Source organism: Stenella coeruleoalba (genome assembly GCF_951394435.1).
Source record: "Stenella coeruleoalba genome assembly, chromosome: 12".
Taxonomy (NCBI): Eukaryota; Metazoa; Chordata; class Mammalia; order Artiodactyla; family Delphinidae; genus Stenella; species Stenella coeruleoalba.
The window spans coordinates 61,173,706-61,194,397 of NC_137158.1; the positions used below are offsets into that span (position 1 = coordinate 61,173,706).

General features: G+C 37.9%; 1 protein-coding gene across 7 annotated transcripts in view; it reads left to right on the plus strand.

Annotated features, from left to right (window-relative positions):
* The window catches only part of EYA4 (EYA transcriptional coactivator and phosphatase 4), a 318,714-nt gene that overhangs the window by 270,905 nt on the left and 27,117 nt on the right, over positions 1-20,692 (plus strand). For all 7 annotated transcript variants that reach the window (XM_079939671.1, XM_079939670.1, XM_079939674.1 and 4 more), the window contains 2 exons: positions 7,753-7,889; positions 9,345-9,428. In XM_079939671.1, coding sequence (XP_079795797.1) covers positions 7,753-7,889; positions 9,345-9,428 — 221 coding nt within the window. The remainder of the gene's footprint in view (positions 1-7,752; positions 7,890-9,344; positions 9,429-20,692) is intronic.

The following is a 20,692-nucleotide window of genomic DNA, read 5'->3' on the forward strand; positions in this document are numbered from 1 at the left end:
TGGTGATGTTTAATCTGTGCTAGTACCACTGATTTAGGTGAGGCTTTTCTGGCATTCCAGAAACCTTTCTTTTAGGTGTGGGATAGTTAGGAGATTTTAATATCAAATGACAGAATACATATGAATATGGAGATAAAAGGTAAGCGGATCATTTACCAGACTAACTATTTCATGGAGATCTTGACAACATAGAAAAGTTGTAATATTATCTTCTTTGGTGATATTTCCTTTATGCTTGAGAAACTGTATAACTTTTTCACCTTACGAGTTATCAGTAGCCCCAGCCAGTGAACATTTCCCACATTCCTAGGATTTTTCGGATCATTGGTAGGTAGTTTAATATCTTTGTCTGATCAACACATATTTAAAATCCATCATAGTCTTCATTGCCAGAAGCTTGTCTGTATTCTTATTAGAATTGTATTTGCTGACACATATTTAACACAGCTGAAGAGCTTAAAGTGAAAAGCAAGTTTAATAGAGATTCATTGTAACCCCAATCAAAATTCCAGCAGGATCTTTCGGAGAAATTATCAAGATGATTCTAAAATTACAAGGAAAGACAAAGGAACTAGAATAGCCAAATAATTTTGAATTTTATAAGAACAAAGTTTGAGGACTCACATTGCCTGATTTCAAAATTTATAAAATATAATAATCAAGAATGTTTGGTATTGGCAAAAATATTAGATACATAGAGCAATGGAATAGAATAAAGAGTCCAGAAATATACATATTTCTGGATATATTTTGTATATGTTGTATATAATATATACAACATATACAATGATACAACATATACTAAAAGTTTGATTTTTGACAAAGGGGCAAAGGCAATTAGAGAGAATGAATAGTTTTTCAGAAAATGGTGCTGGAACACTGACATCCATATGCAAAACAAAACAAAACAAAACATAAAACAGAATCTTGACTTGTAACTCATACCATATACAAAACATGTTAAAACTAAAACTTCTAGAAGAAAACATGGAGAAACTCTTTGTGGCCTTGGGTTACATAAAAATTTAATAGATACCACGCTAAAAACACAATCCATAAAAGAAAAGAAAAGCTAAATTAGACTTCATAAAACAAAGAACTTCTGCTCCTCAAAAGACACCATCACAAGAGTAGAAAGACACGCCACAGATTGGGAAAAAATACTTGCAAAACACATATCTGATAAAGCACTTGTATCCAGAATATATAAAGAACTATCAAAACTCAATAAGAAAATCAAAGTTAAGAAATTTTTTGTTTTTGTAAATACCATTTAGTATGTTCAAGAATATTTTTCTGACTTCCAGTTATTTGCAAGATCCAAACTCATCCCTGCTTCTTTTTTGTCCTGCTTTGGAAGGGCAAGAAAATAGGGACACATGGTCACAATACTGTAAATTCTTTCTAACTGGACCAGTGGTTCCAAGAAGACAAAAAGCCCATTAAACAATTATTCATTGAGTGCCTGTTAGGTACCAGGCACTGCTGGTATTTCAGCAGTGAATATGCTCTCTGCATACATTTAACTTCATTTAGCTTCCATTTAACAAGCAAGACAAGATCGAGCAAATAATTAAAATAGTATGAATGTTGAGAAAAGGAAAATGCTAGATAACGTGGGGAATATTAACGAGAAAACTAATTTGAACATGAAGAAGTGACAATGAAACATACTTTTGCGATACGCGGGCCCCTCACTGTTGTGGCCTCTCCCGTTGCGGAGCACAGGCTCCGGACGCGCAGGCTCAGCGGCCATGGCTCACAGGCCCAGCCGCTCCGCGGCACGTGGGATCCTCCCGGACCGGGGCACGAACCCGCGTCCCCTACATCGGCAGGCGGACTCTCAACCACTGCTCCGCCAGGGAAGCCCGACAATGAAACATACTTTAAGCGACAGAGAAAATGCAATTATATTCATGAAATGGCAACATTCTTTCTTTTTGGTTCACTGTTATATAACAACAAGGTCCTACTGTATAGCACAGGGAACTATATTCAATATCCCGTGATAAACCATAATGGAAGAGAATATTTAAAAAAAGAATCTCAAAATATTGTCTCTAATCTAACTATAGACCGAAGGGAAAATTGTTAATAGGTGTACTAGACTTTGATGCCCCTACTACCAGTTTCTTTCCCCTTATCTTCTTTTTAGACCCTCCCTCCTGTAAACACATAGCCCCTTTGAACCTCTAGTCCTCATTCCCTTTTTAGTCGTTCCACCTAACCTCCCCCTCTCTTAGCAGCCATATCTTATGTAGGGCCAGGATGAAGGGAAGGCAAGAGTTGCCTGGGGTGCAGAATGTAAGGGGGCGTTCATTCTCACAGCCCTTAAATTTTACACCCTTGGCACACTACCTGCCTTAACTTCCGCCCAGCCTAAATCCCATGTTCCAATTCTGTCCTGATCCTCTTTGAGTAAACACTTACATTTCATTAAGAATCTTATCTTAATTTAAAGAATGAGTGATTTCAGAATCCTTGCTTACAAGTGGTGGAAGCACTTTAGGTGGGGAGATATTTGATGTTCTCGTCACACTGCGAAAGGTGTTTCTCACTGGTGAATGCACGGGGAAAACAAAGTAGAATGACTGTGTTCAGAAGCAAAACCACAGACTAAATATTTGATCATTGAGATATCAGAGACAGAGTGACAGGACTTGCAAAGTGTTTTGGAATTTACTAGAATTGAGCTACCAGGAATGAAAACCATTCAAATACTCCAAAATGGTTTATGCTGCGTAGAACTTTGGGTGGAAGATTGGTTTTAATCTAATTTCAGTATGACCACAAGAGTTTCTATGCACGAAAGACACAGATGGGTACTCTCTATTAGCTAAAGAATAATCAACTTTCAGAATAGCTATTTTATTTACATTAAAAATACTAAACGCAGACATGTAGATATTCTGAGTATGTGACTTTGAATGTAACACATTCATATGTGACATTCTCATATTCAGTATCAGAATGCTGCAATTTCTTCAGCTTTCCACTGGTTGCTAATACCAACGAATACAGTTTGACATAATTGTCAGATCTTACGAGACTTTCCATTGAATTTAAAGAAGAAATTATTTCTACTTGTACCCATATTATTCTCTCAACGAAAATCATAACAATACACGTGTCTAGATCTTTAAGGAACTCTGTGACCTCAGACCTTCAGTCAAGATAGTTTTAAGTTTGATTTTTGCCTTTGCAGGTCTGGCATGCATCCAAAAAGTAAACAAGTTCATAACTATGGGATTTTTCTTTATTATTGATGAAATTTGAGGTATTTTGTTTAAGGGTATAAAGAGTATTTTCCACTGACTGGCTCTGCGTTTGGACTTAAAGCAGAGACCTAACAGTTAAATCCACAGTTTGTCATAAATCATTCACTGTTGACTTCTCCCGCGTTTAAAATGGAAACATACTTTATGTTCTATAAGAGACAGCTGGTTGCTCTGATTTAGCGATAAACCTAATGAAATAAAGTTGGATCTAAATATCCAAAACTTAGAAGGTGCAGTTATTCATTACGGTACTGATTAAAAGATAATTATTCAGTCATGTATAGTGTTAGCCCAGGAAAAAGCCTAGGGCAATGGGTAATGACTGATGTTATTTGGAAATTACAAATAGCATTCAGTCATTTATTTTACCTTATTAGGTAATTTGACAATGTATTTAAAGAAACATTACCATGCTGATTAAGAACAGGTATTTTAGTTCATTATCTTTGAAAAGATCTTTCTTTGCCTTTAACATAAAGGTTATCGTAGGTATATTATATTTTTGATTCGCATTCCGAATGTTTGATGACTGATAGCACATTAAGCTTAGTGATATTTTTATAGCTCCTTTTTAAAATTTTAAACATCTTTAAAATTAAATATAACTAGCAATTTGTAACAACATTCTGTAGTCTGAGACCTTGGCAAACATTTCAGATACATTAGCTAATTAAACTTTACAAGTGTTGCAGAAAAGTAAAGGATATGGTAAGATCACTCTTTGAAAAGAAGCCAGTTTCTTAGGCAGAACTCAGTAGACTTTCTAGGCCTCATGGCATTTCACATGAGGACAGGAAGGAAAGCAAAGTACTAATTCAGTTCATTGAAGGAAAAAGAGGACTTAAACGGAAAGGACTGACCACATTTAACTTCTCTGCCAATTTGCATTTTCCCTACCTGCAGCATTACTGTACCCTAGTGCAATTACCTGAGTGAAATTGACAGAGGCACTGGAATTAACAGCTTTCTCCTTTTAAAAACAAATGTCAACAAATGTTTAATGACCAGTTGAGCTCAAGTTCCTGATTTTGCCCTTTATCAGAAGAAAGGCTAGAACCTTCAAAAGATATGGAGGTCAGTTCATTTCCATCTGGGTGGTTGCTGTAGGAGCCCAAATACAGCACATGGCCTCTTAAGGACCTGCTCTTTTACTCTGATGTTCTTCAGATGAATTCCTTGGCCCTCACTCTCACAGAAATTGTGTGAAGTCTGTGTAACTCTTTTGATTAGTAGAAACAGATATACATTTGACCTTTTTGTAACCTGGACAGACTGGTGCTATTTGGGAGAGGAAGTATTACCTAGTGGTTAAAGCGGGAGTTCTGGAACCATAGCAACATTTCACATACAGGCTATTTCATCTTGGTTAGTTAATTGAGTCCCACATGTCTCCAGTTCTCCCATTATTAAAAGAGGCTAATAAAGGAACAAATTCACTGGGTAGAAGTGACGTTTAAGTCATATATGTGTGTGTGTGTGTGTGTGTGTGTGTGTGTGTGTGTGTGTGTGTAAAGAACGTTTCATAGTAAAGAGCTCTGACAAATCAATAAGAAAAAGATAACCCAATTTTTTTAAATTAGTCAAAGATTTAAACAGTTACTTCATAAAAAGTAGATACCAAATGAGTAAGAAACAAAGTATTCTACATCATTACTCATCAAGAAAATGCTAATTAAAACTACAATAAGATACTACCAACCCCTACAATCGCTAATATAAAAAAGACTAGCAATACCAAGTATTGGTGAGGATGTAGAGCAACTAGAACTCTCATTGCTAGTAAGAGAGTGAATTAATACAACAGCTTTGGAAAAGAGTGCTCAGTGTCTACTGCAGGTAAACATATTCCTTCCATTTGACCCAGCACTCCCTCTGCCAGGTGTATACATATAGGCATATGCTTAGTATATACATATAGGGATATGCTAGGAAGGGGAGCTTATGCCCACAGGTATAAACAAGAATGTTTATAACAGCTTTATTCATAGTTGCCTAAAACTACAAATAACCCAAATGTTCATCAACAGAATGTATAAAGCATAGTGTACATATGTCATGAAGTTCCAGCCACATTAAGGAAAAAGCAAACAACTGCTCCAGGCTACAATGTGGGTGAATCTCAGACATAATGAGCGGCGACTCTAGCCAAACACGTATTCCAATAAGCTTATTGAGACCCAGACACTTCCTATGACCAGTCTTTTCCCTTCCTCCTTCTACTCTTTTCACTCCCTTGTTGTGATAGCTGCTGACTTCCAGTTCATTCGAGTAGCTGAGTTGTTCCTGCCAAACCCCGTCTTTAGGGATCCAGTCAACCATCAACCACCCATAACTGAGCACAGTAACTTTGGGATTTTGCAAGATTTTGTCTATTCACCCCTTGCACTGTGGCAAGAACAAAGCTGCCTGATGAGAGTTAACTCCTGAAAATTGATCTATCATGGACAGAAAGATAGGTCTTGGGGAATGTCAACCAAAAAAATCTTACAAGCTTAATAAATGTGTGTTAATTTGAATCAATATTTTATCTGAAAAAGAACATTTGACTGGCAGGACATAGTAACCTTAGAAAAATAATTGAAAATAGAAAACATTTTGTGTGATATTTTTAAAAAGTAGATGTGTGTTTAAGTACCCAAATCCCCATCTAACGCCTATACACGTAAGCTGAAACCTGATTTACTATGACATAGGGCTGTATTCAGCATCGTAACTCAAGATCCTTTTATTATGCTTTCTACTCTCATGCATTCGATAGCAGAGACCCATGCAATGAACTGTGCTAGCAATGTTTTAAGAGCAAATAATATTTGGAACACAGACATTTTTTTTGATGCTGTCCTGACATGCACAGATGTTTCTCAAAGAAAACATTTGACCGTTAGAAATTATTAGAGCTTAGCTATGTAAACACTGTTTACCTAAAACATCTCAGAAAAAATGTTACCTAAGTGTGATCTAGTTTGTTCAGATGTGTTTATTTAGATTAATAACTGCTTGGCTGTCCTCATAATTATTTTACTTTAATTTTTATGATAAAGCATGAGAGTCATAACATCTTTACTTTTAAAAATTGGGTAACTTTAATATGGTTTGCCATGGGACTCTCCTAGACATTTTAACATTATGCATATGATTTCAGTTAAACATAAATCAGATTTATCTCAGTAATACAAAAAGATAGCTGCTATTACCCAGGCTTTAGTATACAAAGAAACTGAGATTCAGAGAGACTGACTAAAATGCTTGAAGTCATATAGTAAGTCCAACTCTTGTTACTTGTGAAGTTTTACTGCACCTCACTGTCACCTTGGTGGGTTTATCTTAACACCCTCTCCTACAGACTTGCCACTGCTCTGTACTCTCCACCTCATAAGATGCTGCATCGCTAGCTTTAGACGTGTCAGACTTTTGGGTATCTGTGGGACATGCAGAACCCAATTAAACCTAAAGTCTGAAACTTAAGATTTGACTTGGTATGCTGTATGGGTCATCACGTAGAAAGTGACTGACCTATGAGAGGGTTAGATTGCCCACATGGTGTGGAGTGGGGAAAACGATCAAAGGAGACAAATGTGCCGTCCAGTACTGTAGCCGCTGACTTCAGTCTGTACTAGCCCCATTACAAGGACTTAATAGGCACGTGTGGCTAGTACAGACTGAAGTCAGCTCTAACTGTCATATACACACAGGATTTCGAAGACTTAGCATGAAAACGAGATTATGTAAAACATGTCATTTTTATATTTATTATATGCTGAAATGATAACGTTTTGGATATATTAGAGCAATTAGCATATAGGAATGAAATTAGTTTTACATGTTTCTTTTTACCTTTTTTAATGCGGCTTCTAGAACATTTAAAATTATATGTATGCGTGGTTACGTTCGTGGCTCACTTTGTATTTCTGTTGGACAGCACTGGTACGCGCTGTTCTTTTAAGACGGGTCCTTTAAAAAGAAAAGTTAGCAAACAGATAGCTTCTAGATAGAAATGCAAGGTCAAAGGGAAGGACTTTTCAACTTGTCTGTGTGCCCCCCGCCCCCAGAAACGGGAGAGGTTGAAGGGAAGGTAAGAGAGAGTTTGAGTAGTGGAGCATGATTATTCTCTAATAGGTGAGGCACGGAAGTCATATTTGCAGGGGGAGGGATGGCATCTCATCCTCAGACATAAGGAGGTGACAACAGATCTAAATTTAGATAAATACATAGGTGGGGATAGAGATGGGAAGTTGAGGGCATCTGGAGTACAAAAGGTCTTCAGGTTTAATAGATCACATAGATCGAAACTAGGAGAAACCTGTGTGACCTGCAAAATTTTGACTGAATTAGAATTTTGTGTATTTGTGATTATAAATCTTTCTTGTCATAAGGAATTTTCTGTTGTAGGATTTGTTAAAATCATTAATCATGAAGACTCATACCTGATCTAAAAATGAAATGCTGTCCTTGACAGTATTCACGTTATTCACAGGAGAGTTTGATACCGTGCAGAGCCCCTCCACACCCATCAAAGATCTCGATGAGAGAACGTGCAGGAGTTCTGGGTCAAAGTCCCGAGGAAGAGGCCGGAAAAGTAATCCCTCCCCGCCTCCCGACAGTGACCTGGAGGTATGCTGACTTCTCCTTAAAAGGTGTAATGTGATGTTTCATTTTATTGAATGATATATTCTATACCGTACAGTTCTGTAAAGTTTCAGACTTAAAAGAAAAAGATACATCATGAAATGAGTGGACCTACTATGAAGTAGGCATTTCACAGCTCTGAAATTGGAGATTTCGTCCATTATAATGGCAAAACTAAAAACAATAACAACTTAAAAATCATAATGCTTTATAAATTCTAGGCCTGAGATAGTTGCATCTCTTGATCCAAAAGACACAAACAGAAGGCACAAGCAGAAATTTGAAAAATAAAGCCATTGTTTGTGGAGTATTTATCTGAGAAGCACTCTTTCTGGGAGTACTAGGGTCATGAAAGATGTTTACATGGGTCAATAAATATTAAAAGGTAAAATTAATCTGTATGGAGAAAAAAAGGTGTCATCAGAAAATAAGAAAAATTCCAATCATTTGATACATATGTTAAAATTTTTATACCTGTAAAAATTTCCATGTGTCATTGTTTCCAGTTGGGACAGATCTTTTGAGATATATCCATACTAAGCAGGTTGTTTTTATTATGAAACATCAGAAGAAACTATTCTTAACCGTAATGTGTTACTTCTTACACAGCTGCATATTTTAACTGCGAAAAAAAGTTAAATCTCCAGATTTAGTAAAGTCAAGTAATAGCCCTTGTATCTCTTCATAAGAGATCATTTCCTTGATGCGAACAACAGTAGTAGATTCAAATGCCTTCAAGAACCCAGCAGGTGATATGAATGAGTGAACTGGGCTAGGGGGCCAGCAGACTGGGAAGAGTGGGGAGCACCGGCCCAGTCTACAGGGACCCCTGCATCATTGCCACATGGACTGTCAGCCACCATTGCCACAAACTGGAAGTTTGTCTACTGCAGTCAAAACCCTGAACTTTGTGTGAAATCTTCTAATCTGGACATTTTAATCAATAATTTGAAACCGTTCAAAACACCGTGCAGGCCAAACAACCCACCTTATGACTTAATCTGACCCAAGGGTCCACACGTTACAATTTCTATTTAGGGATTGTTCATTGATTCTTTAAAATATTTTTTAAAATATAATTCTTTGCATGAATTACAAAACTTCATGAATTCATGAGACATAAAATTTGATAAGAGCACACTTCTATCATAAAGTCCAAACGTGTCTTTTGGGTATTAACTGCAAGTACATATTTGAATGAATTCATTCAGATTAGGACATCACATTTTTAAGCCTTATTATTTTTGTCACTCTTGTTCCTCAGGTTCTACAGGGGTTAGATTTGACAAATTTGGAGGAAAAATTAATGGAGTAGCATAGATTTCCATATAATGGTATCAAGATTATATCCAACAATAAAATGAGAGGTCTTCTACTTGTAAAGAGATTTCTGTTTCCTTAGAACTTGATAATTCTTCGATATTTATCTTTTTTCTCCAGCGTGTGTTTGTGTGGGACTTGGATGAAACCATCATTGTTTTCCACTCACTGCTCACGGGATCTTATGCCCAGAAGTATGGCAAGGTAAGAAATCAAGAAATTTTACCCCAAGACACCTTGTTAGAATTTTATTTTAAATAAAATCAAAAGCCATTTAAAAATACCTTGTAGTGTTTTTATTGCAGTCTGTCAAGTCTGCTCTTAATTATTTATTTCCAGTGGCTCATTGTTCTTTAATGTGAACTGGCAAATTTTACAGAACTTAATTAGAAATCATATTCTTTTTCCTTTCTTCATAATAACTTTGAATTTTCTACATGAAAAACCAAGCTTATTACCCTCACATAATTATTTTAGAAAATGTTTTTGTAAATTGAAATGGACTTTAAACATTATAATACGTATATTATTGTCTAATAAGGGAACCTTAAGAAATTGTTTGGATTAATTTGTTGCACCAGATGTTGCTATAGAATGCCATTTGAAATAAGGAAGTAATCTTTTGTCTGACAGATCCTTTGCATTTATAAATATAAGTATTTTTTGGTAACTTTGAGGAAGCATATTATAGAGACTGGGAATAATACCCCGTCACACATACAAATCCAGAGGCAGATGTTCTCATTACTTTCCTTTGTCTCTTGCCATTATTTTCATAGTCAGTTTGCTTCTTGTAACAGTGTTGTTATACACGTGGGTGAGTCTGTTTCAAAGAGTGATGCACCTGCAACAGGTTTTTCAGCTAGAAACACAGTTGTAGAGGCCATTTGAGTCTTTGATTCTGTAGGACTCAGTCTAACCAGAGTCAATTCACAACATGTTGGCCTGCCTTCAATTACTGTATTCAAAGTTGTATCTAACTTTGGTTCCTTTTCATATGACACTTACAGAAGTGTCTCCCTTCATCTTTACAGTGTCACATTATTTCATAGGGTCTCATGTTAGCTCAACATGCAGTTTTTAACATCTTCTAGACTAGTTGTGATGAATTAATTGCACTCAAGCATTTCCTCCTAAATTGCGCTCTTGGTGAATTTGCATTGCATTTGATTCTTAGTATAAGTAATGAAAGTTGCTAAACATATGAAAGGTAACAATTTTATTTAGTGACCATTCAGAAAAAGGAGTCTTAGCTCCTTTATCACAATCATCGTCATCTGAAACAGTGATCTCCAAAGCAGGATGTATGCGTATGTGCCAGATATACACAAGGTGCTTCACTGAGATAAGGAGAGAAAATAACACATTTATACCCGCAATTTCTATTCTTATCTGTTTCAATACATGTAAATGATTATAACTTAAAGAATATGTATGTAATTTATAAATAAATTAACTATACATAAATTTGTGGTACACACTCAAAATTCTATTACTGACAGAGCATACAGTCTAAAAAGTTTCCAGATAATAATCTAAAGCATTTTCTTCTGAAATAATTTTGGCTTATATGGAATACACAGTAATCCTATTGAACTGATTACAGTATTTTTGTGCAAATTTTCATATTAGATAAATGTTTAAAATAAACAGCCTAACTTGAACCCACAAATCCAAATAAAAGTCCCCTTCAAAATAGTCACCATTGGAGGCTATACCTAAATATCCCTGTTGCTTCCATTATGCCAAATCAGTGGTGCGACTCATCTTTCGGAATTACCTTTAGATTTTTAAAGTATTTTCTGACTTCAAATCTTCATCCTTTTGTGGTAATTGTGATATTTAGAAGTAAAAGGATGATTTGAACCCAAGACGATAAATAAAGAGCATGGTCAAAATGTCACTATATATATATATATATATATATATATATATATATATATACACACACATTTTTTTTCCGTTTTCATCAAAAATACCTTAAAGTTTCTACCATCCCAGAACTGAGCGCGGCCTTCTATTTGGGATATGAAGGGGTACCAGTAAAGAAGCAGAGGGGTGGTAAACCATTATAAAACAACATCGAATAATGAAGCTGCTTTTCTTGAGTGACTGATAAACTGGCTCTAAGAGCAATTCCAAAAGCAAAGTTCTCCTACTTCCCTCAGCAGTGGTGCGTCACTGAAATAACCCATCCCCTCCCAGGATGGCCACCTGGTCATGCAGCATTCATTTCACAAACAAGTTCCGTTATTTTAAAGTATTGTCGAAAAGCTTTGTTCGCATAGAAAAGAGAGACATTCTCTATGCCTACAGAGGCTTAAAACAGCCGAGTTGCAGCAACGGCGGGAAGAGTGAGGGGAAGAAGGAAACTAATGTTTATTTAATGCCCACGATGTGCCAGCGTTAAGCGTCACAACAATTTTAAGGGGTGGGTTCTTCTCCCCAATCTGTACGTGAGGAAACATGCTCAGAGAGGGAATAAGATGTGTGCAATCACACAGCTAGTCAGTGGTAGAGATGACTCTTGGGGCCCTGGACTCTTTGACCTCAAAGCCCATGTCGTTTCTGCTTATAGAACATCACATGGCATAGACGATTAAGCTACCATGAACACAATATACAAGTGACATTTCCTGAAAGGAATAAGGACAGTTAGTGAGGTACTGTGAAGGCAGTTGTGTGAGTTCTCCTTTAAGTTGGAATGATTCTAAGTATCTTCTTGCAGACAATTGGGATAGTTTTCCATCAAAAGGGAAAACTTAAGAAATGTTCAGTGAAATAGAGTGTGGTAGACGGATACCAGTACCTCATGGTGGTGCAGAATCGGAATAGGATCAGAGGCACTGTTGGCAGGGTGTGGGGAGGATAAGCCTACATTTCTAGAACACCTACCATGTGGTAGCACCTGTGTTTGGCATTTCACAAGCAGTAGGGATGGGGGAGAAGGACAACAGCCTTCGAGTCAGAGAAACCTAACTCTGAAAACCCAGTGCTGACGCTTACAGTTTTCTGACCTTGGGCAAATTACTTAATTCTTCCGTCTCCATTTCTGTAACATGGGAATAATACTATTTATAGTGAAGGAGAAGTAAAGAGAATACCATGTTTAATAGCTTAGCAGAACACTTGGTGTGAACTAACGCTCACAAAAATTGTAACTGTGATTAGTCACTTTCACAAATGTTATCCAACTTAACTCTTATAATTACTCTACTGTAACGTATTGTGATCCAAGTTCTGTGGATGAGGAAACCTGGGTTATTGGAGTTTAAGAAACTTGACCAAGGTTGCAAAGTGATAAATGCTGGTACGAGTATTGGAAACCAGGTCATTCTCATAACAAAGCTTTGTCCTTAATACTATTCTCTGCTACCGGAAGGGGGCCTGTTGGAGTTGACCATGTTGAATAATGGTTTCCTCCAGGAAATTAAAAGAAATTAAAGGGAAAATGTTTTTAAGTTCTATTTTTTTCTAATCAAAATGAAAATTCCTTTATTGAGTTGCATGAAAAACAATTTAGATGACCATGTTTATTGAATTATTATTTATTTTTTAAAGTAATTTGATCATTGACTTTTTTCTTAATGTCAATAAGGAAATTGGTGTTGCCTCTTAGTAAGACGTTAATATTTTGGCATGTTAAGAAGTGACTAAATAAAGGATGTTGTTATATGAGGCCCATCCTGTGAAGCTGGGGACCACATGTAGCTCAGGGGTCATTTGAAGGGGACAGAGAGGGTATTGGGTAGTTGCACTTCACCACACACCATAAATAAACTAGAGCTACAAGGACAACTGTGTTCATCCAACAAATATTTACTTAGCACAGGTACACATGCTTCCCGCTCTCATGGAGCTAACAAGCAAACAAAGTAACTTCAGATTATGGTAACTGCTCTGAAGACAATAAAACTAGGTCAGATGGAGAGTGACTGGGTGGGTGACTGGGGAGAGATGACATTGATGCTGACACCTAAATTACAAGAAGGAGCTAGCCGTGCAGGTTAGGGGGGAGAGGAGTGTGGAGGGGACCGTTCCAGGCAGAGGACATAGAAGGGCTCTGGGCAGGAGCAATCTTCCAGTGTTCCGGGCATATAAAGGAGCAGTGTGGCTGGAAGGTTGTAAACAAAGGTGCGTAACACAAGATAACACAAGGTAAAAGCAGAGAGACAGGCAGGGGGCCGCATCAGGTCCAGCGTCTGCCGTAAGGCATTTGGAATTGATTCTAGGTGCAGTGGAAGTTGTTGTAGGGTTTAGGTTGAATTGGGACCTGGTGGTTTAAGATCGGCTGCTGCGTGGAGAAAGGAGTTTAGAGGAAGAAGACCGTTTAGGAGACTGCTGCCTGGAGAAGGGCTTCTTGAACTTGAATGTGAGTCCCTGACCCTCAGGGACTATAAAACCCAGAGTTTCTGATTCTGTAGGTCTGAGGCAGGGCCTGAGATTTCACCTTTGGAATAAATTTTCAATAAAGCTGATGGACCATGCTTTGGGAACCGCTAGAAAAGAGCATTTCCCCAACATTTTTCTTGGGAAAGCGAGTTCCAAAATATGTTAATTGATAGTCTTTGTGGAAAAAAAAACCCATGGCCAAATAAATTTGAGGAATACTTGAATTTTATGGCCATTCAGTATATGTTATCATCTTAAAGGTCCTGAGATGTTTTACAGTTAAGAATCCTTTGTAACCATGTTTAATTCGTCCGTTCCCGAGTGTCTAAGTAATGACCTTGAGGACCCACTGAAATGAGGTCTTTCTGGTGATCAGCTGACAATTCAGAAGGACTTTGCCAATAGCGAAAGTGACCAGGGCCATTATTTCTGCTGAGGAAAAAAAAGACCCCTGTACTACGTAAAGTTTATCTAATCTTGAAATTCTTAATGTCTTCAGTCTTTTTAATTTCTCGGATCAGTCTTGTTTCCACAATGTGCACTTTCAGAGTGTAAAAGTTTTGTATGACATAGTGATTTTTCTGTTCTTTTAACCAGAGAATCTTTTGTGTTCGTGGTATATCACGCTGAGTATCTTTATATAAAACATATAAGGGCAGATCTGCTCTAGGTGAAATGTAGAAGTTGGGGGACTGGAGACATCCCATTTCCCTCATGTAGACAATCCCTTCCCCCATGGTTCTCAGTCACCCCAGAAGGGTTTCCTGAGTCCTGAGGGTTGCTCAGAACACATTCTGTAGGGCAGTAATCCAGCTGAAGGAGCACCAAACTAGAGGTTAGGAGGAAGTCCTGTGCCTAGATGTACCTTAAGCTACTCATTTAACCTCTGAGCCTCTTTTCACATCTAAACATGGTTATAATCCATTTCCTTCCTGGAGTTACTGGATGGATTAAATGATATAATGTAAAAAATATATATATAAAAGTAGCACTTAGCTCTGAAAACTATCATCCATGTCCTGTGGCGGAGAAATTTAATGCACTATTTCCCCCAAAAGGGAAATGACAAAGGCAGAAATTTCCAGACATGCAGAAGGTCAATGTTTGCAGAAAGTGGTACTGCAGTGGCCTGAAGTATAGTGAGCTGAGAGCTGGAAATATAAGCGCCAGCGGTGTAAAATCATGTCCTGCCATGACCACACCTACCTACCTATCTACCTATTTTTCTCTCTCTTCCCCACCTCCAACCCCAGTAAAAATAAAGAAACAAGCAAACAAATAAGTAAGTACCATTTTTGAGCTCTTGCTATGTGCCTGGCACTTTTCTGAGTGTCCTGTTAAATGCATTACTGTCTCCTTTGCTTTCACCACCACCCTATGTGATTGGTACCATGTCACACAGCTCGCAAGTGGTTTGGCCAGCCGGAACCCACGTCTCTTCCACCTGCTCTGGATCTCTGTACTCTTTTTGTCTCATGTCTTTCCCCACCACCTATCAAAATAAAATTCATGGAACATAATAATTTAGGAATGCCATTTTTACTCATAAATTGCTCTGTGTAACTAACTATTGTGTTTTAATTTAAAAAAAAACTTTAGAAAAATCCTGCTTCAGTTTATAAATAAATAATATTATGAATTTTCCAAGGATCTTCCTAATATATGATCACTTTGGACCCTGTTCAGTTGTCAACACAACATGCTCTTTTCCTAAGCAGAACCATTCCTGGATATTTACCATGATGGCAAAGGAGGGATGTCAGTATTTGAGTTCTGCTGCCTGTGGAGCTGGTGATGGGCTTTGCAGCTGAGCACCAGCTGGCATGTACACCTTTCAGCACTGCACAGCTCTAAAGCAGGAGTTTGTAAGTTTGGCAGGACGCAGACCAGGAATCATCCATCATCTGTTAGAGTTTATGAAGATTATCTCTATTCCCTGATTAATTGTATATAGTATTTTACCTGATAAGTTGCAGTAATTCCTCTTTGTTAGAAGGAGGAGTGAAAGAAGCTAAATAAATTGTGCTTTAGGGATTTGGTTTATTTTGAAGCATTAATGTGTCATGTGCTGTGAGGCCATGATTCTCTAAAAGTCATTCCACAGGAAGGATGCAAAGGAAATAGCCCAAGTCAGGGAAAAGACTGAAGGAAAAGTGAACAGTTATATTGCGAAACTGAAATCCAAGCTCCCAAAACTACTTGCTCAATTTAGACAACATCTTATATAAAAGGAGCACTGGAGAAATGATATGTTCATCAGGATAAATCCACTGGTTACTTTTATATTAAACAATCTACACACACTTATGTGGAAAGGCTTCTGAAACAGCACAAGCTATATTTTAAATGATGAGATTGTCATGAAGATAAGTACTGACGTATGTGTACGTCACCTAAGGAAAAGCAACATGATTTGCTAGAATGTGGTTAGAATGAATCAAGTGTTGGAACCATGGATTGGAGGCCACTCTGATGGCAGCATGCAGGTGACCACCCCTCTGGGCATAATGGTTAGAGCATTCTGAATTTGGAGGGAGAAGGGACCTGAGTTTAAATTCTATCTCCACTTCCTACTATGCATGTGACCTTGGGTAGTTTTTTTAGTCTTTGTGAGCTTCAGTTACTTTTATATAAAATGGGGAGAATAATTTCATAATTTGATTAGAAGGGTTAAATGAGTCAGTGCATTAAAACTCAGCACATTACCTACCACAAAGCAAACATTCAATGAGTGTAACCTGTTTTATTTGGTTCCAAGGAAGTCTGAATGTTGAGAAACTGAATTTGGGGGAAACTGGGTGTTTTATCCAAAAATGTATGTGTTGTTTCATCTCATAATGTGAGATACTCAGCTCGATGTTGTAGAGAAGAGCGTGACTAGAGAGTGATCATGGCACATATAAATTGAATGAATGAGGAATTCACAAGTCTCAAAAACTTTAGTGATAGAGAACAGACTTGTGGTTGCCAAGGGGGAGAGGGGGCGGGGAGGGATGGATTGGGAGTTTGGGACTAGCAGATGCAAACTATTATATATAGTATGGATAAACAACAAGATCCTACTGTATAGCACAGGGATCTCTATTCAATATCCTGTAATAAACCATAATGGAAAAGAAAAATAAAGTAAAAAAATGTTAGTGTTTTTCATGGTTGCTCATAGTATATGTGCTTAAGGGCACACATGCGTGTGCATGTAAACATAGTATAGTTGACCCTTGAACAATGCGGGGGGTCAGGGGTGCCGACCCCCCATGAAGTCAAAAATCTGAGTAACTTTTGACACCTTAAAAACGTAACTGCCAATAGGCTGCTGTTGACTAGAAGCCTTACTGATAACATAAATGGTTACCACGAATTTTGCATGTTGAGGTATGATATACCGTATTCTTACAATAAAGTAAGCTAGAGAAAGGAAAATGTTATTATGAAAGTCATAAGTAAGAGGAAGTACATTTACAGTACTGTACTGTATTTATCAATACCATAAGTTTGTCATCTGTTTGTAAGGTGAATTGTCTGTCAGTACCTATGTCAGTATTGTCTTACATGGTATAAAACACTGTAGATGTGATACACATTACTAACACTAGACATCAAAAATGAAAAGATAATGTGAAAAATAAATTCATATTTATTTACAGACATAACGATTCATGCTCTGATAACAAAGCAGCGATGTGATTGCTTTATGGTAGCCTAAGTGTCATCAATATGGTTGCTTCACAGTAGCCTAACCTACACACTAATGAATGAGTCATTGTAAAATTTTTATGACACACAGTATTACAGTTATATTCTTAATACAGTATTGGAGACACAGTTACATTAAAAAAAAAAAAACACTTACCTATGATGATAGGCTGATATGCAGTTTCTCTAGTTAATAGAGAGGGGTATACTGTACAGTAATGTAATTCTTTGAAAGCAAAGTCATAAAACAGTAAGAAAACTAACCCATTATTAATTTTATATGATACATCGCTCACCTTATGCACACGTAAGGATAAGCTGTTCACTTCAATACAAGTCTTTGCACACGATGTTCTACAAGACAAAAACTTAGGCGATGGTGATTATGGGACAAAAACGTGTCATACAGTTCTTGCCGTACAGTTATTAGATTTTCACACGAAGACATTCAACACACATACACAACAGCTAAGGTTATTAACTGTCTGTCATGATGATTACTCTTCATTTAGTGGAAGTGGATCGTCATAAAATTCTTCATCCTCGGCCTCTTTACAATGAGTAGGCTGAGGACGAGGGAGAAGAGGAGGGGTTGGTCTTGCTGTCTCACCAGGCGGCAGAGGTGGAAGCGATGGTGGAGGTGGAAGGGGAAGCAGGGGAGGCTGGCGCACTCAGTGTAACGTTATGGAAATACAGCGCAATTTCTGTCTGACTTTTTTTGCTTTTTCGTTTTTCTAAAAATGTTTCTATATGGTACCAATCTTTCCATCGTTTGCTTTAGTTTCAGCGCCCATATCATAGAAGGGTCCATGTCTTAAAAGAGATCAAAAGCAGTTTTGAATAATCAGAACCTTCTGCCAGACTGCCTAATGTCATTTTGTTTCCTGGCGCTGCTTCTTCTATGTCCTCTTCCTCGTTGTCTGGCACTGGTTCAGATGCACTCATCTCCATCAGTTTGTCCCCTGTTAATTTTTCTGGTGTGGTGTCTGTTAGCTCTTGAATTTCTCCAAGATCTCTATCTTGAAACCCTTCGCCCTCACCTCTCTTTGCCGTATCCACCATCTCTTTCATGATTTTCTTGATTGGCTCTGTCGTAAATCCTGTGACGTCATGCACAACATCTGGACACAAGTTTCTCCAGCAGGCATTTATTGTTTCTGGCTTGATGGCTTTCAGGGTTTTTTCTATACCAGTGATGGCATTTTCAGTGGCATAATCCTTTCAGACATTCATGATGTTCTCTGTTGAGGTTCTCTTCCATAGCATTGACAATCCTTTCCGTAGAGTACCATATATAATGAGCCTTAAAGGGCCTATGACCACCCCCCGTTCTGGAGACTGAATTAGAGATGTTGTGTTTGGGGGCAAGTAGACCACTTTACAGTGCCTTCAGTGTTGAACCTATGGGGTTCTGGGTAGCCAGGGTCGTAGTCCAATATCAAAAGGACTTTTAAAGGCATTCCCTTACTAACAAGGTACTTCCTGAATTCAGGGACAAAGCCTCAATAGAACCAATCCAGAAAAAGTGTTCTCGTTGTCAGGCCTCCTTTTTGTACAATCAGAAGACTGGCAGCTGGTGTTTATCCTTTCCCTTCAAGGCTTGGGGTTAGCAGCTTTATATATAAGGGCGATCCGGATCATAAACCCGACTGCATTTGCACAAAACGGTAGTATTAGACTGTCCCTTCCTGCCTTAAATCCTGCTGCTAGCTTCTCTTCCTTATTAACAAATGTCCTTGGTGACATTTGTTTTTCCAGAATAGGGCAGTTTCATCTGCAGTAAAAACCTGTTCAGCAGATATTCTTTCTCCCCAATGATTTTCTTAATGGTGTCTGGGAACACATCTGCTGCCTCTTGGTGTGTGAAGCTTCTTCTCCTGTTATCATGACATTTTTTAAGCCAAACCTCTTTCGTAAATTATCAGACCATCTTTGCTGACATTAATTTCTCCAGCTTTAGCTCCTCCACCTTCCTTTTGCTTTAAGTTGTCATTTAATGACTTCACTTTTTCTCCAGTCATATTAGAATCTACACGTACGCCTTTCTTGTAGTAATCCTGAACCCACATCAAAGCTGGATTTTCCATGTGAGATAAAAAGGTATTTCTGAAAAAGAGCAAGGTTTCGAGCCTGCTGGTGTAACTGCAGCGATGGCTTCATGAATCTCCTTTTCTTCTTTACAATGGTCTTTATGCTGGATTTACTTATCTTGAGATGGAGGGCAACCACAGCTGAAGAATTTAAGCTATGGTACATATCAAGTAATTAAATTTTTTTTGGTCATGTCATGATTTTCTCTGCTTCTTGGGAGCACTTCTAGCATCACTAGGGGCACTCGTATGGGTCCCCTGGTGTTATTTAAGGTTTATGGTATTGCAGTAAACAACGCAAAATACGCGAGAGCTGCAAGAGATCACTTTTTACTGCAATGTGCAATTTACTGGAGAAATGAACTGCTCACAAGGAGTTGATTAGCCTCGCTTGGCATTTAAGCGGATACTTGTAACACTTGAGCTCACTGAAATAGTAACAGGAGGTGGCTAGGAAATTGCTACAGTAGTACAATATGGACTACAGTTAATTTTTTCAGTTATGATTTAATCCTGCATTTAATCCTGTTTGTATACACTTCTCTTGACTGTGAACAGTGCCCTGAACAGTCTGTGTGTGCATAAGTTTTGATCAATTTTAACTTTTTAATAGATTTGTGTGTATCTTATGGTATTAAATGATAAAATAGACTAGTATCTCTATATATTTTATGCATTCATGATATACCTAATTTAATTTTTTTTCCAATATTTCTAGGCTATGTGGTTGGTCTGGGAGTTTTTTTCAAATGATCGCAAATCTCCAAAAAATGTTCCAGCACATTTATTGAAAAAAAATTCCGCATATAAATGGACCAACAAGGTTCAAACCTATGCTGTTCAAGGGTCACTTGTACATATGTATGTAAAAGTAAAGCTAAATCAAAGACAGTGACACTTCTCAAACTCTCATAGGGAGTTTGAGAGACAGTGAAACTTGAAATTAATATACAAGAAAGATAAGTGGTTATTCATTTCTTTTTTTTTTTTTTTTTTTTTTTGCGGTACGTGGGCCTCTCACTGTTGTGGCCTCTCCCGTTGTGGAGCACAGGCTCCAGACGCGCAGGCTCAGCGGCCATGGCTCACGGGCCCAGCCGCTCCGCGGCATGTGGGATCTTCCCGGACCAGGGCACGAACCCGTGTCCCCTGCATCGGCGGGCGGACTCTCAACCACTGTGCCACCAGGGAAGCCCTATTCATTTCTTAAAAGCACAAACTTCTGGAGGCACCTTTTATAACCTCCCTGAAGTTTCAATCTCCGTTTATGATCTTCACTTATGAACATTCAATCTC